Consider the following 27,307-nt stretch of genomic DNA (forward strand, 5'->3'; position numbering starts at 1 on the left):
AAAGTCAAAGCCAAGGAGAGCTTCATGGGTACATCTTACAATGGGCAATTATGACCCAGTACTTTGCTAATTCTTACCGAATTATGCACTTAAAGAGGAGTTAACACAGGAACACTATAAGAAAACTCTAGGTTCAGTTACTGGATTGCAAATGTGAAAACATTTTCTCTAGGCTTTTTCTCAAAAACCACCTAATTTTTCATCCGAAACCTCATTAAGTTATCCCCCAAATCTCTGAAGAATGATAAAAAGAAAAATCCCAATATTCTCCCTGTTAATTGCAATTTGAACATTCTAGTAAGCAAAAAAAAAAAAAAAAAAGGTTTAATAAACCCTGCTCTGAGCAGTCAAATGACCTCAGGATGACCTCAAATCCTACTGATGTACCTGTTTGGATCCTTTCCTAGCAGTAAAAAAAGCATCACAGTTCTTCCAGCGACATTTCAGAGTTTGAAAGTTCGGATTTGTATGGTCGGTCAGCAAATGTTGTTTTAAATGATCTACAACGCCAAATATCAGAGAGCAACCATGCCACTGGAGAGAAACAGAATAAAAGGGTAAGTTATAAAGGGCATAGGAAACATGCAATGAGAACTTTCTTCACTTGTATCCCATAGGTAAGCCCCTCTTCTTTAATTTATTCTTAGCTGGAAAATTCAACAAAGTCAGAGGTAACCAAATTAATTTTCAATATAATGAAGAACCTTGAAAAGACTGGGAAGTCTTCTGACACTTCAGTATTTTGAGAAGGCAAAGCACTAAGATGCATCACTAGATAAAAGGTTAGCAAATACCGACAGACAAGTTACATAAAATTCAACTTAAACCATACTTCTTGCTTATCTTGCTACCATAAAATGAGTTTCTTAGTCCATTTATTTAAAAAGGCAAAGAGCTTTCCCGTAACACTTTTAAAGGGTTACTTTTCAACAATTCTAAGAACTGTTGACTTGTAAACTTGAAAACACAAATGTCTGATAAAGAAAACTGCACTTGTGGAAATGTTCGTCGTAGAAAACTGTTTGCCAGGGAAGCCTGACTTCACTGGCAATTTTTATCACTTGAATCATAGCCTTGTGATTACTTTTTTTTTTTAACTGTATTATAAATGTGGCTATGTTTCACTTGTTAGTCAGAAAGCATTAAGACTCTCTGTCTTGGCTTTTTCCCTAGAAGCTTGTAAGAAATCTTAATGATTCTAATTCTAACATGCTCACTTCTAAAAAGTGGTGCAAATTTGACTTTTTTCTCTGCCAGCACTATTCTATCCTTCAAGCTTTAAAACCAGAAGGTATTTTCCTCATTTCTCTAGACAAGTTAACTCTCTTTTTATATTCTGGATCCTGCTGTAGCAGATTTTGCTTGCCTTCACTGAAAAAACTGAAAATCAAAGACAGTGATGTGTAAAAAGCTGAAAAGTAATTAGGCCATAGACAAACCTAAAATCAAATTTTAAAATGGAGAGTGTCAAGTTCATTTCATCAATGTTGAAAAGGAGGTTAGGGGGGAAAATAAATTCAGTGCCATCAACTTTTCTCTGGTTACTACTAATTACTGGAACTGATAAAACAAATTAAGGCTTACAAGAGATAGTGTGAGGGTTTTGAGAGTTAATCATCAGCCCCTACCCAAAAATAAAAACCATGCAATTCAGCCTAGTGAACTGAGGTTTAGGACTTCAAGAACACAAATTTCTATTTGCCTACTCCTCAAAAACCAATGAGAAACAAACCAAACTATTAATACATGTAATGCTTGAGGAATGGGTATAGTGGTGTGGGCACGTCAGGAAAATAAAAGCACTTCTACTCTTCTGTCACAAAGTTCTGTACTGTTGATGTTTTTATAGGCAGGGATCAATATTAAAACAAAACAAAAAACACCAAGGAGATAACCTCTGAGTGGATGATCCTTAAATATACTTCACATCTAATCTTAAGACAGACTTTTCATTAAAGAAGTATAGGAGTATTTTATGTATTTTTTAAAAATAAAACTTATTTGTCCTACAGTGGAAGGCATCAAGTAGATGCTCAACATGGAAATGCTAAATCGATGATAATGAAGACCTGGAAACTGGCCCAGGGTTGAACATCATCTAAGTCTCGTAACAAGAACAGTTTCACTGCTTACCCAACAGCGGTAATTCTGCATCAGATTTAGCCTCACGGACTGAATACTGCCATCATAACAGCCAGTATAAATCTGGAGAAAAAGGTTTATTGTATCAGACCACAACAACACACAACAGATTACTACAAAACAACCTCAAAATAATAGTCAAAAGCTACTGGTAGTAGCTACAACAAGAAAACATAAATCTAAACCCAAACCATCCCCAGAGTACCATAACGGGAAAGTATCCTCTAGATCTTCTACTCTGGACACTTGGAAGCTGTGCTCCCTAGAGAGCCACTCTGGGGACCGTGGCAGAGAGCAGAAGTGGCAGGGCTTAGAGGTACCCGCCTACACTTTAACTGGTGTAGCTTTGGCTTCTACTGGGCATTACATACTAGGCAACTGTGTTTCAGTGGAACAAAAGGTTCTACTGCTTCCAGTTTGAAAAACATCCACTCTGGTTCAACTTTGTAATTTAAAAATAAAATAAACCCAAGAATTATCAGGGTTAAATGAGTTAGCTTCTACTTTCAGGCCTGTTATAACTACAACACGCTGGCCAAATCTCCTGACTATTCCAATGTACTATTCAAATCATAATGTCTCTGAAAAAAGTACCAACATTTTTTTTTTGGTAAACATCTTAAGTTTATCTTCTATTTAATAGTGGTATCAGATTTTTGTTGTAATTATTTCAGATATTAATAAAAAATGAAATCTTCAACAGTGTTACTGGATTATTTTTCAATATTATAATACCAGGAGATAGAAAGACATTCAATAATGAGGCATATTAAAAACATGTTATTTTTGGAAGTGACAAGTAGCAACATTATTAACAGTTTGCAGACTTCTTAGTAAACACATTCAAAGGTAAGTATATGGCATGGCAAATAATACTCACCATACTTTTATGGATGGTCATACACATAATCATGTCTTTGTGTCCTCCATAAACTTGCAATCGATCATGGGACTTAGGTGGAGGGAAAAAAAACACAAAGAGAATTAAGGTTATTTATACCTTGCATTTAATAAGCATAGTTCCTGAAGGCCTTTGGCAGGTTTAAAACTACACCTGAGGTAACAAGCTAAAGCATCAATAGCACTCGTATAGAAACATAATCTAACAGCAATCTTTCCAAGAAGTCCTCCTCCTCAAGGGAAGAGCTGGTAACTGGAAAAAATAAAACCAATAGTGTCAAAGTCTCAAACCTGAAATTGCAAACAAGGAGAACTGGACAGGTGTTGGAGACAATGCCTGCTGGCCACAGACCATTTAACTTTTGATACCTGTAAGCCTGACCATGCTTCTCAGAGCAGTGTTTCTGAAAGCCTTATCTCACCAGCTTCTTGATAATTATCGAGAGCTCCTGTGAAGAAGGCAGATCCCTGGGTTCCACCCCAGCCTTTCCATATAAAATCAACACCCAGTCCAAATAAGACAATCTTGCCAAATCATTCAAGCAAAATACTGGATCTAAAGTCTACCTGTAATTCATAGACACGAACAAATTTATCCAGGCAGGCAGTCACCATCACTTTGCCTAGGATATTCACCACAGTCACTGCATGATTGTGACCTTTATAGATCCGTACAAGCTCACCAGTCTGCATCAGAAGAGAGATAAGAGTCAACAGACTGACCTTCAAGATTCCTTCCAAATTTTGAGATTTATAATTCTGGAATTCTAACAAGTCATAATTCTGAGACTACTTGTACACACATGTAGTTGTACTAATTTTAACAGATGAAGTACTCCCATAAGCATTTATTTATACAAAATATATGCACAGTATCCTGATGGAAAGAACTTAGTGTCACAGAAAGAAAGCGGCCACAACTCTATCTGTATGCATTCTACAGCGTGGGAAGTATTTTCACGTTTGCCGCAGCACTGCATCTGGACAAGAAGTCCCTGAGGCTGGATCACCCCAAGATTTACAGACCAGGAACTAAGCTTCAAAAAGTGGCCTCTATATCCTGAGCAGAGTCTCTCGGCTGTTTTTATTTGTTCTATTTTAAACTTCATAGCATATCCACTTTCTTAGAGCCTCAGATGCTCAATTCATCTCATGTTTAAGTAAGGCATTCAAACTAAACCTTACATAAACTTTGAGTCTGTCCCCCACTAAGAATTTTTATGAGATCAGAATTTCTAGGGTGCTCAATATTATCCAAGAGCTTAGGGACAGGCATTATTATTAAGTCTTTCATTGGAAAAAGGGCTTAATTTAAATTGCAGTAAGTCTGAGGAATCGTTCAAGCTTTAACCACCATTCTATTAAAAGATTTCTTTACACCAATATGCTTACATGAATGTTGTGGGCATGGACTGACTGATCACTGGAGCCACTGAACACAAGGTCATTCACCACCTTAACGAAAAAAATTCAGTGAAATTGAGTGAGTTAGATTTAGTATAAGCTTCTGAGTTTCCTTTAACTTCTAATGCACACTGGTGAATTCTAATTTCCATCCTATTCTGAAATGAGCACGAACTAGGTATAAAATAAGTTTCTCAGACAAATTTTCTCAACTGAAACTTATGTCTTACCATTAAGTACTCTGATGAATTGACAATGTATTACTGGGTTTGTTGCCTCTTCAGAATGATTATGAAGTAGCCTACAAGGTCATTAGAGCACATCTGCATTCTACAGTAAGATGCTTTTATTTTTTTATTTTTTGTTTTTATACTTTTACTTGTTTCTCAATTAATATGTCAAAAAATAGTATGTCCTGTCACGATCCAGGCCTAAATTTAGAAAAGGATTGTAATCTTGCACTTGCAAGATGACTGTGTTCTAATAAGGCATTAGGCAACATGGGAAATCTCATTTAAACCCTTCTATTTGTGCCAGACAACGAACTCCTGTCCTTTTGCGTTATACTTGCCTTCATGCAAAGAATGGTTTTGCTGTGGCCCTCCAGAGTTCTAAGGAGCAGTCCATTTCGTGCATCACGTACACTAATGGTACAGTCATAAGACCCCACAACCAGCAGCTTTCGGGCACCTTCCTGAGCTGTGGCAAGACAGCTGACAGCCCGAGGGCCGTGGCATTCAAAGATTTCAAGTCGTTTGTTGTTCTGAAAAACAAGGTACTATTATATGAAGTAAAAGCAACTTAGCTGGAAAAACTCAACATCAACCAACCAAAATCACTACCTTGATACAAACTCTAAATTCTAACACCTGTGCTAAGTTCTCATACCCAATCCCTATCTCTAACTTCCCAACCCCTGCCACTCCCATTCCAACTCTCCCTGCATTCATGACTCCTTTCTCCTCTCTTCAAGTGGGGACAAAGTCTTACATTATAAACTCACTTCTACCTTCAACCTACACTATCCTGATCATAATTAGAATCTGGTTCTCTTTTTATGTCCTCTCTCATTTCCCTTAAGTTAATGATAATGTATGATCAAACTTTTCTTCATATTCAATTTTTTTTCCTTGCCACAGACCCAAGAATTCTTTCACTGTTTGTTTTTTGTTGTTGTTATCCAAAATTCATGCACTCTATTTTTCATGGTGTTTCAAAAACTCTCTATTGAGAACCACTTACTTAGTTAATCACAGACTCTCTCATTCCCCACCTTTCTGTTATTCTGACATTCTTCTGATTTCTGGTTCTACGTCCTCTCTCCTAACATCATTTAGTAGACACAGAAGCCTTTATATCAATCAGAGTGGCACAGTCACATCCTGAATTCCCAAATAGTCCTTTTCTTCAGATTTTAGACTTGCTTCCCTCATCCCTGCACCAATCTTGCTCATGAAGTCTCCTACTTACCCAAAACTCTAAAAAGGTACTTTAGGGTCATGTATGGATAAAATTCCCAGAAACTAGGCAAAGAGCAGCAGCTGGGAGCCTACAGAGCTGAGCATCAAACTCAGTCATCCTGAGATACTGGGGAGACAGACCAATGGAGTTCAGGACCTGATGGTGGACAGGCCCAGGTCAACAGCCTGGCTTTCTGTTGAGTCCCAGGAAGCACTACATTCTGGGAGTATGGTCAAAAATAGATAAGGCCCAGCCCTAACAAGCCTTCAAAATTCACATCTTTGCAGAAACTCTCAAATCTCTGGCTCAAGGTCTATCTTACCTGGGGCTTTTCAACCATTTAAAGACTGTTTTAAAAAAAATAAATAAATAAAGATCTTTTGAACTTGTCATCATCTTGCCCCAAAAGTCTTGTTCCTAACTTCTATCTACCTTTGATTACATTAATCTCATAAAATAGATGAAAATTGGGTAATTATCAAGTTTTATCCTTTAAAATATTTTAAATCTATTCTTTCTTCTTTATTTCTATTGCCATAAACAAATCTAATCTAGGCTGTTAGCACTTTGTATCTAGAATGCAAAAACCTTCTCTAACTATCCTTCTGTGATCTATTCAGATCAAGGGGACATGACACTTGATTATATATGTGTTAGATTCTTCTAACTTGATTTTATGCTTCTTAAAAGCAAAAACCATGACATGTTTTATTGCATCCCTTATGCTTAGTTCCAGCTAGCAGGTGGAAGGAGTAGGTACTCATATGAATGATACTGTAATCAGGCATAAAAAACATTCTAACACCCTGTTAAAAGATGACCAAGTGACCTTGGGGGTAGAGTGCTACAATTATTTAGTAACCAAACCTATCACTTCTACCTCTGATGACATCTTTTATCCAGTCCCTTCTCTTCACCTTAATCTAATCTTTCATGTCAGCTTCCGTTACAAAGCCTCCTAAATGGTCTCCTTGCCTCCATTAGTACCAGTATTTTCCAATCTGTTCAACTTCAAAGTGACTTTTTCTAAGACACAAATTGGATCATATCTCTCATACTTTAAAGTCTACAAGATGAAGTCCAACTACATTAGCAAAGTACACAGGGCCATCAAGAACTGGTCCATATTCATTTCCTAAGCATATGATAGTACTCAGTAAAGTTTTGCTCAACAAATGGACTTGTCTTGGGGTTAGGAAAGAATGAGGCCCACAGGCATGAAGGCAAACCTTTGACTTAGTTCAGTTTACAGAACAGGCTACCTTCATGAAACCCTAAATCAGTTCCAAACCACATCAATGTCAAACTCAAAGGAATTTAAGCTCATTTTTCATGGTGTCATTCTTAAAATGAAATAGACTAGTTTAACCTATGACTCATTATTTGGCCCCAAATCATCAGGCTTGGTTTAGTTTAGTAGAGTTACATTTCGGTCCTGGCACACTTGGGCCTCAGCAGACAGAATCCAGCATCCTGTTTCACTTACAACAGAAAAAAAAGTTTTTGAATAGTGGCTAATTCTGTTGCTTTCTCACACACACCAAAAAAAAAAAAAAAAAAAAAAAAAAAAACCAGGAAAAATGTCTGCTTTCTACTTCTTTCCACACACTCTCACACTATTTTCAAGTGGCATGGGAATTCAGCCTTCTCTCCCCAACCACTAACCTTTATGTTGAAGGTGACCACAGTGCCATTTGCCAGTCCTGCATAGAGAATTCGCCATCTACTGTGGAGGCAGAGAACCCGGTCATCCAGCTGTAACTGCTCCACACATTCTCGTGTCTGATAAAAGTACACAATACCTAATCAGCCAAGGTTGAAAGCAAATAAAATGTGAAAATAATCCTTCTGAGAACAGAGTGTGAAATGACTTTTATAAGGAAGAAAATGCAGCTTCCTCCACTTCGTAGAAGATTACCTTAGACTTTTTTTTCTGCTTTGAAATATGTGGCCAAAAACTCTCAAGCTGTAGATAATACAGAAAATGAATGTAATTTCTAATAATGTTACCTATGTTTCTAATTTGGAATGTAGAAATTCTTTAAAGGGCACTATGAGTCAGGTTTTAGCCTCTGCCGAAGATAAAGTTAAACCTTCACTTGATGTCCAAAAGGAAAAATGAAGATTATAGTTGTATTTATGATAACTGCATTAATCAAATAGGTGCTTTCCTGCAACTGATTCTCTATTTCAACAGCTCCCAAATACTTCCTTCAAATCAGTGCCAGGTTAGCTGGTCCATAATTACCCAAGGAGCTTTTAAAATATATAGAACCCCAAGCTTCACCCCCAATCCCTGAGACTCTAATTTAGTAGACTCTGGAATACATATTTTTAAAAATTTCCTTAGAAATTCTGATGCATAGCCAGGTTAAAGAAACACTGTTCCATCTGACCTTCAAGAAACGATTTCCATGTATTTCCAGAACTGGATTATACCAGCAAATCTAATGACCTAGAACCTAGAACAGGACCAGTAACATGGTAAGTGCTTAAGATTGAATGCTGCTGAATGATAATGACCAAAGACCCAAGTGTAGGTTTTTAAAGAGGTCTGGATAAGATGTTAAAATCAAGTCGGCTGTAAGTGGGCAGGATGGAACAAGCTATGGGTTAGATGACAAAAGCTGCAGGCTATCAAAGCCTTTGATCTCTTCTCCCAGCCTTCTTTCAGATCTAAAGAGTCAGTCTTTTAAATTACCTTCTGCCCATAAAATTACAAATATAAATGCTGCATATGAAAATGTAAAATAAAACACTTGAACATGCTCAAATGTTGCCTCTGGCTAACCCATCCATATGAGATCATTTTATAATTCAATAGGGGAAACAATACAATAATAAAAAAGAACTATTGGTGCATGCAACAATAAAGAAGAATTTCAGACATTATAGTGAGCTAAAGCTAATGTGAAAGAATGCATGCAGTATAGTTTATTTATATGAAGTTCAAACACATAGAAATATAATCTATAAAGATAGAAGTTATCTCTGGCAGGAGGTGGTGACTGGGGGGGGGTATGAGGGAAGCTTCAGGAGGATAGAAATGATCTATATTTTGATCTTGGTGGGGGTTAAACAAATGTGTACCTATGTAAAAATTCATCAAGCTGTGTACTTGAAATTCGTGTACTTTACTGTATAAAGTTACACTTTAATTTCAAAAACTAGTTAAGAATTTACTATGCCAACTATTACTCCGTATTAGAACTCTTAAAAATACTGAAAAATCTTTTACAAGTTTTATAAGTCAAAACAGGCCTAAGCTTTTAACTTCCATTTACTGGCAAAACTGTATTATTTTCAAATAGTTATTTGTACATTCTCTTTTTAAGGAATTTCCTTTTCCAATGTATATATACGGATTCTAGTATTTCTCTTCTCAAAGGTGTAAGCTCCTCACAACATATATTAACCCTATGTTTATCCTATCCTATGTTGCAACTGTTTTTCCTTCTTTTTACTTATGATAATTTTTTGCCAAAATTTGTTTACAATTTTCAACAGATTTAAGTATTATTTCCATATAATAAAATTCACCCTGTTAAATATACATTTCAGTAAGTTTAGTAAAGTACACAGCCATGCAACCATCACCACAATCAACTTTAAGAATGTTTCCACCACTCCAAAAAGTTACCTCATACCCTCCTTCAGTCAATCCTCACTATCATACCAGGCAACCGGGACAGTTCTGCCTTTTCTAGAATTCCATTTTAAGGGAACATTTAGTATGTAGTCTTTTACATCTGGCTTTCTATCACCTATCATGATGTTTCTGAGGCCCATCCATGTTGCTACATGTATCAATAGTTTCTTTTTGTTGCTAATATTATTCTACTTTTTATATACCACATTTATCCATTTATCAGTTAGTTGATGGATATATTGTTTCTTTTACTAAAATGAGTAATGTTGTTGAGGTTCCTTCTTTCATTTTGGATACTGGAAATTTGTGGCTTTTCTCTGTTTTGACCAATTTAGCTGTAAGTTTATTTTACTTATCTTTTCAAAAAACTAGCTTCTGGTCTCATTGCTTTTTCCTTACTGTATGTCAGTTTTATATATTATCGGTTTCCATACTGTTATTATTTCCTTTATATATTTAGTTATTTGGAGTTTAACTTTTTCTTCTTTTTCTTAGAAAATTAGATAACTGCTTTTAAATCTTTCTTTAAAAAATACTATAAACATTTAAAACTACAAACTTCCCCCTCAGCAATGCATTAGCTGCATCCTACTAACAGCTGTATGCTTACTTTCATTTAGTTCAAGATACTTTCTAATTTCCCTGTGACTTCTCCTTTGAATCACGGGTAACTTAAGTTTGCTACTTCATCTCCCCATATTTGGGGATTTCCCAAATTTCTGTTATTGATGTCTAATTCCATCGTGGCTGGAGACCATACCCTAAATGATTTCAATCCTTTTAATTAAGATTCACAGTAAGATCAAGACTTATTTAATGACCTAGTATGTGGTCTATCCGGGTGAATGTTTCATGTGCACTTGAAGAGTATATGTATGCTGCTGTTTTGGATGGAGGAGTCTACAGATGTTAATTAGATCTTGCCTGCTGATGGTATTGTCCAGTTCTTCTATATCCTTAATGATTTTCTATTTAGTAATCTAACAACTATAGAGAGAGAGGTGTTAAAGCCTTCAACCATAATTGTGAATTTGTTTATTTCTCCTTGTAGTTCTATCAGTATTTCTTCATGTGTTTTGGAGCTGCTACTGGGTATATATATATTTATAATTGTTCTATATTCCTGCTGTATTGCCCCTTTCATCATTATGGAATGCTGCCTTGTCTCAGTAGTATTCCTTGTCTTAAAGTAAGGAGAGGGTATAGCTCAAGTGGTAGAGTGCATGCTTAGCATGTACAGGGTCCTAGGTTCAATCCTCAGTACCTCCATTAAAAAAAAAAAATTAAATAAGACCTGAAGAAACAGAGAAAGGAAGGAAGGAGAGAGAGAAAGATAGAGCAGGAGAGAAGGAATTAGGGGGAGGAAAAAAAGTCTATTTGCCTGATAATACAATAACCATTCCAGCTCTTTTTTGTTACTATTTGCATAGTACATCTTTTACTATTCTTTTATTTCAACCTACTTGTGTCTTTGAATTCAAAGGCTGTCTCTTGTAGACAGCATAGATTTTGATATTTGTTCTTTATCTAGTCAATCTGTCTTTTGATTTGACTGTAATTCACATTGAATATAATCAGTAAATATGGTTAGATTTAGGTCTCCAATTTGCTTTCTATTTGTCTCATTTTTATTTCTCTGTTCCACCATTTATGCCTTGTTTCCTATTAAACACATGTTTTTTGTATGACATTTATATTCCTCTACTGAATTTTTTTAACTTTTTTTATTGAGTTATAGTCATTTTACAATGTTGTGTCAAATTCCAGTGTAGAGCACAATTTTTCAGTTATACATGAACATACATATATCCATTGTCACATTTTTTTTCACTGTGAGCTATCCTCTATTGAATTTTTAAGCTCCCTTTCTTTGCATTACTCTTTCAGTGGCTGCTCTAGGGCAGCTGTTTTCAGAGGGCCCTAGACCAGCAGCATCATATCACATGTTAGAAATGTAAACTCTTGGGCTCTATCCCAAGCCTCCTGAAACTCTAGGAGTGGGTTCCAGTAATACGTGTTTCAGGAAGCTCTCCAGGTCCATCTGATGCACATGAAAGTTGTGAACCAGCACTCTAGAGATTACTCTTTAAATTATAACTATCTAGTTCAAGTTAATACTGACTTATTCTCAATAAAATACAAGCTTGTAACAGCACTATTCTATCCTTTCCCTTTCCTTTGTGTTCCTCTAACCACACATATTCCACCTACATATGTTAAAAACCTAATGGTTTAGTATTATAAATTTTGCTTCAAATAATTAAGCCTTTTTAAAAAGTTAAGAATGTAAGAAATAAATGCAAGGATAAACAAATGGGACCTAATGAAACTTACAAGCTTCTGCACAGCAAAGGAAACCATAATGTAAAACAAAACGACAACCTATGGAATGGGAGAAAATTTTTGCAAACGATGAAACCAACAAAGGCTTGATCTCCAGAATACATAAGCAGCTCATACAACTTAACAAAAAAACAAACAACCCAATCCAAAAATGGGCAAAAGACCTAAACAAGCAATTCTCCAAGGAAGAAATACAAATGATCAACAGGCACATGAAAAAATGCTCAATATCACTAATTATCAGAGAAATGCAGATCAAAACTATGATGAGGTATCACCTCACACCATTCTGGCCATCATTCAAAAGTCCACAAATGACAAATGCTGGAGAGGCTGTGGAGAAAAGGGAACCCTCCTACACTGCTGGTGGGAATGCAGTTTGGTGCAGCCACTGTGGAAAACAGTATGGAGATTCCTCCAAAGACTAGGAATAGACTTACCATATGACCCAGGAATCCCGCTCCTGGGCATATATCCAGAAGGAACCCTACTTCAAAAAGACACCTGCACCCCAATGTTTATAGAAGCACTATTTACAATAGCCAAGACATGGAAGCAGCCTAAATATCTATCAAAAGATGACTGGATAAAGAAGATGTGGTATATTTATACAATGGAATACTATTCAGCCATAAAAAAACGACAACATAACATCATTTGCAGGAACATGGATGTTCCTGGAGAATGTCATTTTAAGTGAAGTAAGCCAGAAAGAGAAAGAAAAATACCATATGAGATTGCTCATACGTGGAATCTAAAAAATTTTTTAAAATGAACATAAATACAAAACAGAAACAGACTCACAGACATAGAATACAAATTTGTGGTTTCCAAGGGGGTGGGGGGTGGGAAGGGACAGACTGGGATTTCAAAATTTGTAGATACTGACAGGCATATGCAGAATAGATAAACAAGATTATACTGTATAGCACAGGGAAATATATACAAGATCTTGTGGTAGCTCACAGTGGGGAAAAAATGTGACAATGAATATATGTATGTTCATGTATAACTGAAAAATTGTGCTATACCGTGGAATTTGATACAACATTGTAAAATGACTATAACTCAATTAAAAATGTTAAAAAAAAAAAGAGTTTATTCCTTTTTATTGCTATGAAGTAGTTCATTGTATGGATATAAAATCATTTGTTTATCTTTTCACCAGTTGATTGATGTTTGGGTTGTTTCCAGTTTTTGGTTATTACAAATAAAGCTGCTATGAACATTTGTGTTAAAAAAAAAAAAGAATATATGTATATATTTTTTAACACAAATTATTTCCTCTCATTTCTTTCAATGCATTTAGGGTTAGAAAATTCTTTCTCAGAGGAGATACCTAATTTTAAGTCTTCTGGTTTAAAAAATTTAAACATTTAACTCTTTTTCTGTCTAGGATTAATTTTGGCAAATGATGTGAAAATAAAAAGAGTAGTATTTGTTGGAAGGATCAAGGGAAGTACATAACTAAGTAGTAAATGAAAAGATATTGGTGGAGAGAGACAGAAAATATGGTTTAGATCGAAGCCTCGTTTCTACCAAGGGTTATACAAGTGTACTAAAATAGGTGCACAAGCAAGAAAGTGAGCAGAATGAAGCATCTGTTTCAGCCTCCACTCTACACAGTAAATACAGCCAAAGCAGTTCAATAGTCTCACTTCTCATTTCTCTGGACCCACTTACCCTAACATTATAGCAGCGAATGGTGTGATCACTGGAACCAGTGTAAAGGGCAGCATTCTTTCCAGAGGTCTGAGTGACCAGGAGGCAGTTCACTTTGGAGGTGTGGCCCTCAAAGACACCAATGCACTTACGACTCTAAAGTCAAGCAGAGATCAAATCATGACTTGTGGATGTAGACAAATTAGATAACACATTTCTTCAAAAAAAAAAGGATGCAAAAACATACAGTTCATCGTTGGATCCTCAGTGCCTAAGATCAAAAGGTGTTCAGTAAATTCCTGTTCACTGAATGCCCAGCAAACAGTTACACGTACTGAGGTACCTGCAACTTTACGTTAACTGAGTCATACCAAAAAATACTTATGGCAATTTGCTGTTAAGACAGGCAAGAATTTTAACTAACGTCTAGGGCAAGGATCTCCAACATGTGGACCAAAGATCTAGCAAATCCAAATTACAGCTAATTACCCAGATAAGTTCCTACATTTGATCAGTAGCTTGTGACAATGCTCCACAAATATTCAAAGACATGTCAAGTGCCCCCACAGGTCCTAGTGGTCCAGTTGTGGTTTCATAAGGGAACATCCTGTTAACTATGCCCATACTGGTATCTATTTAGAATGCACATATCTTGCAATTTAAAGTTAGAGCCAATTCCCAAATCTTACACTCATACCTCCTGGAATCATTGTTTTCTCCTTCAGTCATCCCTGTTGCCCCTCACATCATTAAGCTAAAGGAATCTATATACCCCTTGCTCACAGCAAACACATTTTCTTGGTTCATCATCTAATCTTCATTTATTTAACTGAAGTACAGCCAGTTATAATGTGTCAATTTCTGGTGTACAGCACAATGTCCCAGTCATGCATATATACACATATATTCGATCATCTAATCTTTTGATTTCCAAGGACTTTCATCAATTTCAAATACTTTCACGGTGTTTGTTCAGACAACATAGTGTTCCTGAAGTTTCTTCATTAAAATCATTGTTTATAAACAGAATTGGTATGACATATACTAAATTAAAAACTCACAAGTCCATTCTATGGCAGCTGAGAATAATGAGCATCAGATTATACTAAGTGTGGAACAGTGGAAAACTGTTGCTTCTCTTAATAACTTGGGACAATTAATTGACCCTCAGGGAAAACAACTCCTCTAATACTTCCCCAATATGCATTCTATCCCTTCTCTATTATGTAGCAGCTACGGTATTGACCTAATCGCCAACTCAAAGGCTGGGGCCTGACCAGCCCAAACGTATTGTTATAACCTCATCTCCTTTTGCCAAGTGATTATTCAGGGAGGAAAGCACAGGGCTCTTTTTTGGTGGTGGGAGGGAAAAGAAACTCTGGTGGCCTCTGACATCTATCTGTGAACAGGAGGAGAATTAGCTTTAGGAAGAAGGATACCAGAGAAGGCAGAGTGGAGAGACAGAAATTAAGTCCCCATTGACCCTAGTGAGCCATCAGATCAATTGTATCTAAAGTTAGTTTAAAGCCCATTCCATCTGTGGGCAGCAAATAAACTTCAATTGTTTAAGGCAGTACAAGCTAGAGTTTCTAAAGCCTGCAAACAACCAAAAACATTCAGACTGATATATTAACTTACCACCAGATTATAAGCTCGGACAGTTTTATCTGCTGAGCAAGTATAGAGTAAGTTCCCAAATATTTGAATTGCATTCACTGCAGCTTGGTGCCCCTCAAAGCTCCCTTCTGTGGGCTCATCATCATCTCCTGGCTCTGAAGATATTTCTAGAAAATAAGAATATGCTTCAGAAACATGTCTGCTTGTTTCTGAAAAGATACTCCAAAATTAAAACCACTACAATAAAGTGGTCCCTGGATTCTCCTTAAAGCTTCATTCCCTCAGCAAAACATCACATTTTTCATTAGTGATCTCCATTCTGAAGATTTCATAATAAGAGAAAGCAGGGAAGACCTTTCACTTAGGAAAAAGATATAAACTTATACAATGAATTTTTGAGTGATACCTGTAAGGCTCCAAATATCTCTCCACATTCAGTCTCCTCTGCTGCCAGTTATTTTGTTGAGGAAGGCATTATTCTTTAAGCAGCTCCTTTTCAAAGCAGAAATCCCCAGAGCCAACAAAACCTTAATAGAGTTGTCTCCTGGTTTCTAAGGGGAGATTTGTTCCAGAACCTCCCATATATATAAAAATCCAGGGATGCTCAGGTCTCTTATATAAAATGGTATAGTATTTGCATATAACCTACACACATCCTCCCATTTACAGCTGACCTTGAACAACACAGTTTGAACTGTGCAGGTCCACTTACACACAAATTTTTTTCAGTAAATGCGTATTACACAATCTACTGAATCCACAGATGCGGGAACCAAAGATTCAGAAGGCTAACCAAACTAATAGTTGAACAAATAAGAGAGCCAGGTAAGAGAGACAGGAGTAAGAAACTGAAATTCAAGATTTGAGGATTTGCTGGTCAAAGCAATCCCCTTGGTGGGAAGACCAGTCCCCAACCCCTGTAAGCATATCTAAGTAGATTTAAACCCTGCAAGCCTTTTTGTAATTCACTTAAATACAACTGAATAATCAAATACCTGAAGAGTTCTTTGATCCTTTTATGGAGGAGATCACAGTCTGAGTTTCTGCCACACTACAAAATAATAGCAAAAGTCTTCTTAGCATCTGTGTGAATAGGATAGGTAGTAAAACTTACTTTCCTGACTCAAAGGATTGTTCTAAACAACGGGCAAAATAAAGAGATCAGTTTTTCCATCTGAAATTTCTATATGAAAGGAAATAAAAGTATAGTAGATATTTACAACACAAATGAGAAAGCAGAAAATCTCTGTTGTAAGGTTTGAGTCTTCCACATCCATACTCCCTACCGATTTTCTATAAATGTGATTCTTCAAAAAATTTTGATTCCTAACAAAGTTATATTTTCTAAGAAAAGAATGGTGAAAACTTTTCTGACTGGAACAATAAAATATCCTTACCTTACAGGGATGCCATCTTTATAGCGAGTGCCAATCTCACTGGTAGAGCTTACTTCATCACAACCAGAGCGAGAAGCTTCTAACGAGTTTTGCTCTGTGGAGTTCCAAACGTCCTTTTTAGATGGGCTGTCTGGTTTCTCTTCTCCAGATTCAGAAGAATCAATGGCTACCACGTCTAACTGAGGATTAGGAATTTCTAGGACTTCTAGAGACGAGTCACTCTCGGGCTCATCTCTGACACTCTCTTGTTCTGGGCCAGTTCTGCTATCTTCCCAGGTAGAGGTTGTCACTTTTGCGCCTTTAAGAGACTTCCCAGTTTTTACTTTCCTTACAGGTTTAGCAGTAAATACATCCTGTTCAGTGTCGCTGTTCTCAGGAACATGGGCAGCCCGTAGAGTTTTCTTCTTCCTAAGTTTCTTCTTTTTCTTGTTCCCCCTAGTTTCAGCTGATGTCAGAGTGGACTCAGCCTGTTGTTCTGGCTGGTCATTTGCAGAGTGGGGCTCTTTCTCTAAAGGGGTTTCTGAAGCAAAGGACAATCTTGGAAAAGAACTAGCACAGGCTTCAGACCCGCTGTTGCCTCTGGACGGCTCTTCACTTTCCCTGTTCATGCTAGGGGGACCAGCTGACTGGGAAGGGGGGGTGTCCCCTCCATTTCTGGTATTTTCTTGCTCCATGGAAAGTTTAAGTTCTTGGCTAGGCTCATGGAACCTTTCTGTTAGCTCTGATATGGACAATGCTGCAGTGATGACTGGATAAACTGGACAACTGTCACTGATCTCTCCTGAATTGAGAAAGAAAAAAAATTACCACATTTTTTTGTGTTTCTGCCATTTATAGTCATAAGCTGCAATTATCACTGAACTTCTACCAAACAATGACATTTGGATAACATGTTAACTAAACCACGACTGCTAAAGCTGTTATCTCACCCCTCAGTTTCCCATAACCTACACAAATTTCTATGATAATACTTACACACTTTGTCTTGCATTATTCTCACAAATAACATGCATGTCTTGTACTCTAAAAAAGCTCCTTTTATGGGCAGGGATTGTTTCTATTGATCTTTTTTCTTTCTAGTTTGAAAGGGCCACATATTAAATAACGTGTTTTACTCTTAGTAGACTCTCAAATACCTATTTAGCTGACGTGCTTTCCCCTTTATTTTTTAGAAGTTTTTTACTATGCACTTTACTTATATATCATCCAATTTAGCTACATACTAGTAGTTTAAAAGTCAGCTGACTTAAAAGTGTCTATTTTCTTTGAGTTAGTTATTTCATGTCTAGGAATTTAAACTGATGAAATAATTACAGACATAGTCAAAGACATATATAATGTAGTGCAGAATACAAAAAAAGGGGAAAAAACCTAAATATTCAAAGGAGATCATATAAATTATTTACATATCCAGAGTATTGTGCGACTTCTGAAATATCATGAAACTAGTGAAACAACATTTTAGATGAATTATTTTTATATCACAGGAAAATGATCATGATTAAGTAAGTGGGAAAAAGTCAAGTTATAACAGAATACAAGTCATCCTTTGTATAAAGGCTCCATGTAAACACATTTATAATTTAAGACTGAAATATGTAACAAAATAGTGAATCTACATTTTTATAGTTTCCCAATATTTTACAATGAACATGAATTACTTTTGCAATCAAAAGAAAATCTAATAAAAGCTATTTTGGGGGAAAAATACTACTAGTTTTTAAAAAAATACTAAATTCTATCCACATAAAAGTAATAAAATTCAACATGAGAGATAATACGCATTTGATATAGGTATCAATGATTAGTGTTGCAACAGGTAGCAAAATCTAGGGTAATTCTTAAGACTTTGTTTTTGCTCTAAAAAAAAAAATTGCACAATGTCAATTTATTTGCTTTTTACTTAATTTTCAATATAGCACCATTCTCACAATACAAACTTCACTTAAGAGTAAAAACCCTGGCTATTTCCCAAAATCACCCAAGTTCCTATTAGGTGATTCCAAGCCCCAGAGTCCTCTGCCTTTCATCATGGCCACCTGCCCCTCAGGTCTATATTAATCCTGGTTTGTAGTTGAAATGATAAAGACAGGTAGGTACAGAGAAATTCAGAGGCTGCATCATATCTAAAAAAATTGACTGAACAACTTCAATGCCACTTATCTCACAAAAACCAAATAATTCTTCACCAATCCTAAAAAATGGAACCTGTTAGGTGTGAATCCAAAGTCAATTCAGTAATCCTACATTAAAGAAAACAAGGAAAAAGTTAATGATATTTAAATAATCCTCCTGAATAAGGAAACTTCAAAAAAACTGTAGTAACTTTAGTTTTAATGGACAAGTATGATGTTACAGCACTGATATAAAATTGCCCCAGACCCACTACAGAGCTGCCCTTAACCCAGAGGAAATTTACATACTATTAGCTTGCAGTAATTCCTTGGACAAAATGCAAGCAGAGCCTTGTGACACAGCATCCACATCCTCATCCTGTTCAGGAGACATGGGTTCCTGTTTAATCTGAACTGATGAGTCTGGAGCAGGAACGCTGCCAGGGGTTTGGAAAATAGATGTGAGTACTTGGAGAGGGGTTCCAGTGGATGATGGAGACATATGGGAAGATGGAGGTTCCAGGAAAACTGGGAAAAAGGGAGTAGGCAGCAGTGTGGCATCAGCAGATGATTGAGATCTAACACTCCTTTGTTCTCGTGTAAGGCTACATGGAACCTGGTCTGGGCGCTGAGAAGGTTCGTATGTTTCTAGAATGGAAACACACACACAAATGCAAAAATATTACCTGAAAAGTCACTCACTTCTGAGCCAATTTGTATTTTTAAAGATTACAAGAGAATTTTAAAGTCCCTCAAAATTCTTCAAAATATAGTTACATAAGCTATACAACCACCCAGGATACAGACAGAACAGGCATTAATATTCCAACTTTTCAGATTTTAGTGACTTATTCAAAGTCATAATGCAGGACTCAATATTTGAATACACATTTTGGGATCCCTAATCTAAGTCTCTTTCTGTTAACATACTGTCTCCATTGCTAAGCATTTTGGGGATATACAGTCTCACAGGCCTTCCTATAGAAGGATGAAACCAAGGAGACATGAAAGAAATCAAATGACCTTTTTCATGACTACTTTAATCCCCCTCTATAGTGAGCAAAAAAGCAACAAGCTACAGAGGGCCCAATCCATCAGATTCTCTGAATACCTTGTAATCCCTGTAGAATCTGTATTCTATGGGTCCTCAGTGCACTCATCTCCATAGTTATCTAAAAATAAAGTATTTTGTTAAGCATTCTGAAGTCCAACTTCAAGATGATCCATTTTCATTAAACGTCCCATCTGCTGTTACCTGCTGCTTGAGCATAAGTAGCCTCTGAACTTCAACATAAGCTGTCTGAAGTGCTGCACGGGCTTGCAGAAGATTGTTATCCATGCACTGCAATGATTTGCTTAGTTCTTCCTCCCTTAAAGAAATATTCAGCAGCTGGTCAACTTGAGAACGTTCTGTCAAAAGAAACCATTAAGTTCAGTACTGGAGACTTCTCTTTAATAATACAGCTTCTCAGAAGATGCAACTACATCGATTATCTAGGATAAACCTTTATATTCTCCCCAGTAGGTCACTAGAGGGACTCATCAAATTTCACAAACCATGTAGTCAAGCCTGATGTTGTTAGTGTCAGAAACGGAAAGTAAGAGCTGGTATGATGGAGGTGTCTCCTAGGTAAGTGTACCACCACATGGTACCATATTACCAAATCCCACCTTCCACCAGGACACTTTCAAGTGCAATCTCTGCCCCAGGCAAATCAGCTGTTGCAGGTTTCATTTTCCATCTTCCTTTATCTACTACACTCTTTACCCAAGGCTTTTGCTTAGATTAGGTGTCAGACCTGAACTGCTTGCACTTTCCTCCCGATCCGTATTTTTCTAATCTGTTAATTTAAAATAGTTACCTCTATTAGAGGAGGCACCTTAAAGAAAATATAGCTTTGAAATAGTACATTTAAGCTGCCTCGCAAAAATTTTCTACTATGTGTATGTATTTGTCACTTTTGTGTTTGTCTCTTTCCCATCCAATATGCCAAGACCTCTCCCCTAAACTCCAGACCCATATATCCAACTACCAACCTGGTATCTCTACCTAGGTATCTCTAAAGTCCTTTAATGCAAGGGATCCAAAAGGGAACTTGCCATCTTCCTCTACCCTCAATCTGCAACTCTCATGAAATTTTCTAGCCCTGCAAATAATACCATCATCCACACAACTGCCCCAGACAGAAACTAGGGTCATCCCTGACTCCTACCTTACCCATCACATCCAACCACCCAAGGTTCATCTGATCACCCAAGGTTCATCCAATCACTTCCTACACTAGCCCTAACAGTGGAACGGGTTAGAGTCAGTGGAGAGCAAGAGTCATAAAAGTATATTAGTCAGGAAGCCACACTAATAACTTCTCTCCTTAATTCACATGAGAAAAGCAACCAAGATGCCTCAAAAACGGAAAGTGGGAGAAATGGCTATAAATGACCAAGAGGGACAAAATTTTTACTAAATGCCCTATTCCTCTTCATTCCACTGAAAAAGCCCAGTGAGACTTTCTTTCTGGCTTTATACTGAACTCAATTTGTCCAAGATATACATTAACTTTAGTTTACAGGTACAAGTGGCATCATATATTTCTTCTATAGCTGCAAATGGATATATTAGGAAATCAAACTTTTTCTATGTCCTTAAGGAAGACAACAAAAAAGCAAATAAATAAATGGGCGATCCATGTTTGATAAGGTACACTTTGTGTTGAGTTGTAAAAAGGCTGAATTGCTGTAAGAACAGTTTCTTTCCTACAGAATATTCTATACTATACCTTTCTTTCCTTTAATTTTCCTTCTTTTATTTTTTCTTTCGAGACTTGGGAGTTCAGGTGAAGATCCATCCTAAGGAGAGAAAGAAAACTGAATAATATTAAATATGTTAAAGGTCATTATCCAGGAGGGAAAAAAGAATTAATTCTTACTCATACATTATTTTTCATTATTGCTACCACCTCTAACAGGATAGTAGGAGTGTCATGCACATGGTATGAACTCAAATATTAGTAGAATGAATGTACCTGATTAAAAAAATATATACAATTCAAGATCAAGAACCCTCTCAACATTCCAGAGGTGGTAAAGTCCACAGGGGTTAGGCAATGCATTTCACTTTGGTAAAGGTTAGTAATACATATATCTGACTTCATAGTTCCTACTTTAGATTTTAGCAATAAAATCTTTACAACAAGAAGCTCAACAGTCTATGAGACAAGCCTCAAGATATTAGCTTGTCATAGGACAACCTCTCATCTAGTATCTACTACAGAATCGAGTTCAAAAGGGTACAATTGGAATTTGAACCCAGACCTACAATCCATGCTTTTAACGACTTTGTTATTATATTGTCTCAGTGTTAAAGGAAACAGGCCATTTTCTCACAGTGCCAGATTTCAGACTATATCACCAACAGCAACTCCTTCTTTTCCTGAAAGGGTTTTAAGCGATATTCGTAACAGAGGTGCCAAAAGAGAAGTGGCATCAGTGAAAGAATGAATTCTAAAAGGACCAGGCTGGGTAACTGAAGTATAAAAGATAGAGTAACAGAGGCTAAAAATATTCCTAAGACTATGTTCATATAGATGCAGTCTCATAATATTAAAACTACCTTAGTGCTAAGTCTAGTAGTCTTGAGTCTGACAAGCATACATGACCCAAAATGCAACACTAGAGCAGCTTTCTTCAGCAGCAGTACAGAATGCATCATGAAAGCAGATAAAGTTACAGCTGAAGATGTGGTTCATTGCTTGGTCAGGTGATACAAAGAAATCACTGGCTTAGAGACTAGTTTTAGAGATGACTTCATATTTTCCTAGTACTGTACATTCATATTCAATTACATCTAACTTAGTAGAGTTACTCAGTGAAAGAAACCAGCAGGATAACAATATGAAAGTTAAGAGTAAGAGTCTCAGAATTCTATCTACTCCAGAGTAGGGAGAATGGCAACCCCAGATACCCAAGAATAATTAAAACAGTTAAGTCTTTCTTATTACAGCCAAGTCACCGCGTGAAATGTTCTACAAAAAGCACAGCAATCATACTCACTCCAGTGGCTCTTCGTTTCTTTCTAATCTGACTGTCATTCTGTTCAGCACCAGAGGTATAGCTACTGTCTGTGGCTGCATCTGCCAAACTGGAGATTCCAAGGGCTGGGGATACATTTGATGATAAAGAATTTCCTTCTCCGTTACTCTCCTGGGCATTGTGATTCTCTGGAGGTGGTGTAGAGCTCTCTTGGCTATGCAGGTCTTTTGCCAAATGTATCAAAGGTGTTGCACGATCAGATGATAATTGCACACTATGTCGTCTTCGAGTAGCAACATTTTCAGCCCTTTCACCTGTTCTCAGGGAGGCAGCCAGAGGTGTCACTTCCTGCTTAAGACCCATGGTTGTTTTCTGACTCTGCGCAGATCTCAACGAGTTATTAGGTGAAAAAATCTGCTGTGGCTCATTTTCTTTGCCTGTACCTTCCTCACTGAAGAAGGTATACACAGAAGGAGCCCTGTCCACGATCACACTGCTCTCTGAAAGGCTTCGCTTCCTTGCCAAGCCAGGTGATGAAGAAATGGAAACACCTTCCCACTGGAATCCTTCTAGATTAGACAGATCAGGCTCTCCATCCAAATCCAAGACCTCTTGTTCATTTTGAACTAGAGGCACCATTTCTATGCCAAACCTCAAGAAAGAAATAAAAAGAAAAAAAAAATCAGACATGGCTGGGAGAGGGGGACACTACAAAGTGCCAGACTCTATTAAGCACTGAGGTTACAAATACAAATAAGATGGTTTTGCCCTCAAGGAGCTCACAGTCCAGTGAGAGTTCCAAACATAAAGCAATTCTAAGTATTGTAATGTAAAAAGTACCACCACTAACAGGATAGTAGGAGTGTCATGCATACACTATGAACTCAAACATTAGTTGAATCAATGTATCTGATTAAAAAAATATATACAATTCAAGCTCAAGAACCCTCCCAATATTCCACAGGTGGTAAAATCCACAGGGGTATATAAATTCAATAACTGTATTTAAATATCTAATTTTATTATTTAAATTTCTAATTAGATATTTATATACAGCTATGTACAAAAAGAGGGAGTAAAAACTGAGGGTTTTACTGAATATGGAGCTCTAAACCAATGTAATTTTTAACAGCAAATGAATAAAAAAACAAACAAAAATTTTTAAAATTTTTATTGAGCATTCACAAGTGGCAGACACCATGCTAAGAACTTTATAATCTCAATAATACTCACAAGTTATGACACAATAAATACATTATGTCAACAAGGCTAGAAATGTAAGCCTGGAGGGCTATGTAAGTAGCAGGACGATTTTCAAGTGGCAAAGCTATGTTGAATGCTGCTTTACCATTCAGAAAATGTTTAATGCCTAAAATTGAGATGAATAGCCAAACTATTACACAAGTACTTAAGAGAAAGTATTTTGTGATCACGAATACAATGTCCAGAGTAAACAGAGAAGGATAACCAAACATAGATTCTAAGTAAAAGGTAATGAGAACAATTATACCTAAAAGTTGTATCACTCATTAAGATCTACAGTTAGATATAGATTTATAGATAAACTTTTTTATGCTGTCACTTTATGGCCCTTATCACCAAAGCGCTGGATTTCCCATGGTTTTTTTCTATGTCCCCATCTCATTTCCCAGAAGTAGGTTTGCTTCTTTTTAACCTAAATTCCCTAAGAAACATTTTATTCCATTTGTATAGAATAGCAGTCACCCTTAGATATTTAAACCAGACATCTACAACGCATACTTTTTGCAAATATTTAATTAAATTTAACAAGTAGAATTCTCTTGACCAAGGTCAAAGAGTAAGTTGAAAAGAAAAAAAGAAGTGGATACTGAAAAGAGGCACACACCTGGGTAAGCCTTTGCCTAGCTCTTGCTTTTTCTTGGTTACTTGCTGAATGACTAGTTCCCAGTTGACGTTTCTCCGAGATGCATTTAGAATCTGCCGAAGGGTTGGCTTGAGCCCAGATTCCTTCTCTGTCTCACCCTTTCGGTGACCACTGATATTGCGAATGCGGCGAGCACTGTTGAGGTTTGGCTCAGGAAGGTGTGCTCCAGCTTTGCTCTTCAAGCTAATGTGCCTGGTTAGATCTCTCTGGAGCGAGGCAGGAAAGCCAAGCTTACTGAGTTCAGGCAGGAGAGGGCCTGAGGGCTGACCTGTATCGCTTTTTTGAAGCTCTGCATCCAAGCTAGTACTCTCAAAGCCTTCTGTTTCATAAGATACATGAGATTTAACTGGGTCATCAACCTGTGCATCTTCTAGAGGGGTTTTCAAATCGAGCAGTAAGCCAGAGTGTGGGCTGGCTACAGATGTTGTCTGTAACTCAGATTCCTTCTGGTGAACTGTTGAATTACATGGGGAAGTGGATGATTTTCTAGGTGTTTTCAGGTTTTCGTCATCCCCCTTTTTATCATCAGCAGCATGAGTGCTGCAGGGTAAAACTTCTGTAGTTGCAGAACCTAGAGTTCTAATCTTTGTTTCATGATTTTCTGTGTCAGATATCTCTCCATCACTTTCATCTTCTAACGCATGTACTTGGAATTCAATCTTCAAAGATCCTTTTTCAGACTCTTCTACATTCCTACTTGCTTTTGCATAGTTCCTGGTCCTTTTAGGAGCGCTAAGTGGATTTTGCAATGACTCACGACACTGTAGCACCTCTTTGGCTTTTTGTAAAGTATCACTCACATTTTCATCAGATTCCCTCTGAGGTCCAAAAGTACTTTTATTCCCTTTTAAAACACGAGGACATGAATTTCGCAATTTGGATATGTAAGAAGAACCATGATTATCTTCCACAGTGGGTTTGTTCAAGGGATTTGAGCATTCTCCAGGAAAATAAGAATTTGTTTTGGTGTTTTTTGAGGGATTCTTTGACTCTTGCTTTTGAGGAATTGATTTGGTGATTGGAATTGGAAGGAGGGGGTTGGTTAATGACGATACCTTATTTAAGTTATGCTCTTGTTCAGCTTTTTCTGTAATGGGGCCTTCTTTCACCACCTCACAGGAAGCAGTGCAGTCAGGAATGGCTTTGTGATTAAGAGATCCAGTATGCGTTTCTTTTTGTGTTTTCAATGTGGGGGAATTATTTGTTTCGTCAATTTGGGGCTCTTGTTTTCCTGTGGTTGTCAAGCTAAAATTAAATAAAGGCTTATCTGTTTTTTCTAACTTGCTACCGGTGACTTCTTTCATTCCTGATTGTAAATCCGGAGTCTTCTGGGAAGGATAAGGAGTCCAGCGACGAAGCTTCTCCCTCGCTACACTTCCATTCTTCCCACCAATTTTGGAAGCTATGGTGTCTGTTTGTTTAGTGGTTTGGCTTTCCAGCTGCTCAAAACTGAAGTCAAGCAGGCCTTCTGAAGGAAACTTATCACTTGTAAATCCTTCAGAAGGACCTCTATATGTGGCAACTGTACCAACTTTGTCATTTTCTTGCCGCTGCCAATTGTATCTCTCTTGATTGTATTTGTTTGACTTAGTCTTCTTGTTCCATAGCATAGTCATGTCTTCCATTTGACAGTTAGAACTTCTGTTTCTGCCTGGTTGAAATTTGTCTCCGGGGCCACTGTAATTCCAACTATTTGTACTACGTACATTGGATTTCCAGTTTCCGTTACTGCTGTTCATATGCCAACTGGAAAAGCCACCTGTTCCTTCAGAATGCCAACTGGAATTCCTTCCTGTACCATTATGATTCCAATCTACCATTCCACTATTTGAATGCCAACCACCTCCAGAATTACTATGGTTGTGAAACCAAGTTGAGGAGCATCCTGCAACACCCTTATGCCACCCGGAAAATCCTCTTGGTCCACCACTATTCCTTAAAGGATGTGGGAAGCTGTTTTTCCTAGTATTATTAAAGCCATCTTTCTCCCATTTCCAGTCCCGCTGAGGAGGTCCACGATGATGCCATGGTGGCTGACTGTAGCTCTCTCTGTCCTGGTAAGGAATTCGGTCTTCTCGTCTCCATTGGGGTCGCCTGTCATCAGATTTTATTTCTTGGCTGCTAGTGGAAGGTTCTTCTTGTCTGGAAGAAAAGCAGTTCTTCATTAGTGATTTAAAGGAGTTCTTATGGTCCCTTTCAAAGCATAACCCACCAAACTTTCATTGTGCCTTCCTCCTCTGTTTCTCAAAATATGAATAGAGTCTATTTTTATTTCAAATAGTAGTTGTTTTTGTTATCTTTAAATATTACAAACTCATATATCACAACTTATTGGTTTAGAAATTAATATCTGAAGTCTCCCATCACCCCCATAATATTAAAAACTTGACACATTTATACTGTCCTCCCTTTCCTGCTCCTTTTTTTCTTGGCATGTTCTGGGATTTTGTCCCTATCATCTAATTATTATTTTTATATTACACAACTTTTTGAAAATCAGAACAAGTATATTTTGTAGCTATTGTTTGTTATCGTAGTTAATATAGTTTAAATTCAGCTGCTCTTAATATACCATGATTTCTTCAGTAGTTGGTACTTTCTGGGAAAAAAAAAAGGTGTCAACCTATTTTAAACGGTAAAATTTTACTTTGCATAATCACTTTCATTAATTTTCAAGCATAGA

General features: G+C 37.0%; 1 protein-coding gene across 3 annotated transcripts in view; it reads right to left on the reverse strand.

The window, feature by feature from the left end:
• The window catches only part of ZNF106 (zinc finger protein 106), a 55,246-nt gene that overhangs the window by 3,884 nt on the left and 24,055 nt on the right, over window positions 1–27,307 (reverse strand). For 2 of the 3 annotated variants that reach the window (XM_010965198.3, XM_074365950.1), the window contains 16 exons: window positions 22,740–23,370; window positions 21,467–21,536; window positions 19,945–20,099; window positions 19,801–19,861; window positions 18,999–19,337; window positions 16,576–17,356; window positions 16,174–16,229; window positions 15,200–15,345; window positions 13,583–13,717; window positions 7,573–7,689; window positions 5,018–5,209; window positions 4,435–4,497; window positions 3,610–3,729; window positions 3,023–3,094; window positions 2,134–2,205; window positions 388–534 (listed from right to left, as the gene is read on the reverse strand). In XM_010965198.3, coding sequence (XP_010963500.1) covers window positions 388–534; window positions 2,134–2,205; window positions 3,023–3,094; window positions 3,610–3,729; window positions 4,435–4,497; window positions 5,018–5,209; window positions 7,573–7,689; window positions 13,583–13,717; window positions 15,200–15,345; window positions 16,174–16,229; window positions 16,576–17,356; window positions 18,999–19,337; window positions 19,801–19,861; window positions 19,945–20,099; window positions 21,467–21,536; window positions 22,740–23,370 — 3,157 coding nt within the window. Of the gene's footprint in view, window positions 1–387; window positions 535–2,133; window positions 2,206–3,022; window positions 3,095–3,609; window positions 3,730–4,434; window positions 4,498–5,017; window positions 5,210–7,572; window positions 7,690–13,582; window positions 13,718–15,199; window positions 15,346–16,173; window positions 16,230–16,575; window positions 17,357–18,998; window positions 19,338–19,800; window positions 19,862–19,944; window positions 20,100–21,466; window positions 21,537–22,739; window positions 23,371–24,585; window positions 26,767–27,307 lie in introns of all 3 variants that reach the window. The other variant, XM_074365949.1, reaches the window with a different exon arrangement.

Source organism: Camelus bactrianus, chromosome 6 (assembly GCF_048773025.1).
Source record: "Camelus bactrianus isolate YW-2024 breed Bactrian camel chromosome 6, ASM4877302v1, whole genome shotgun sequence".
NCBI lineage: Eukaryota > Metazoa > Chordata > Mammalia > Artiodactyla > Camelidae > Camelus > Camelus bactrianus.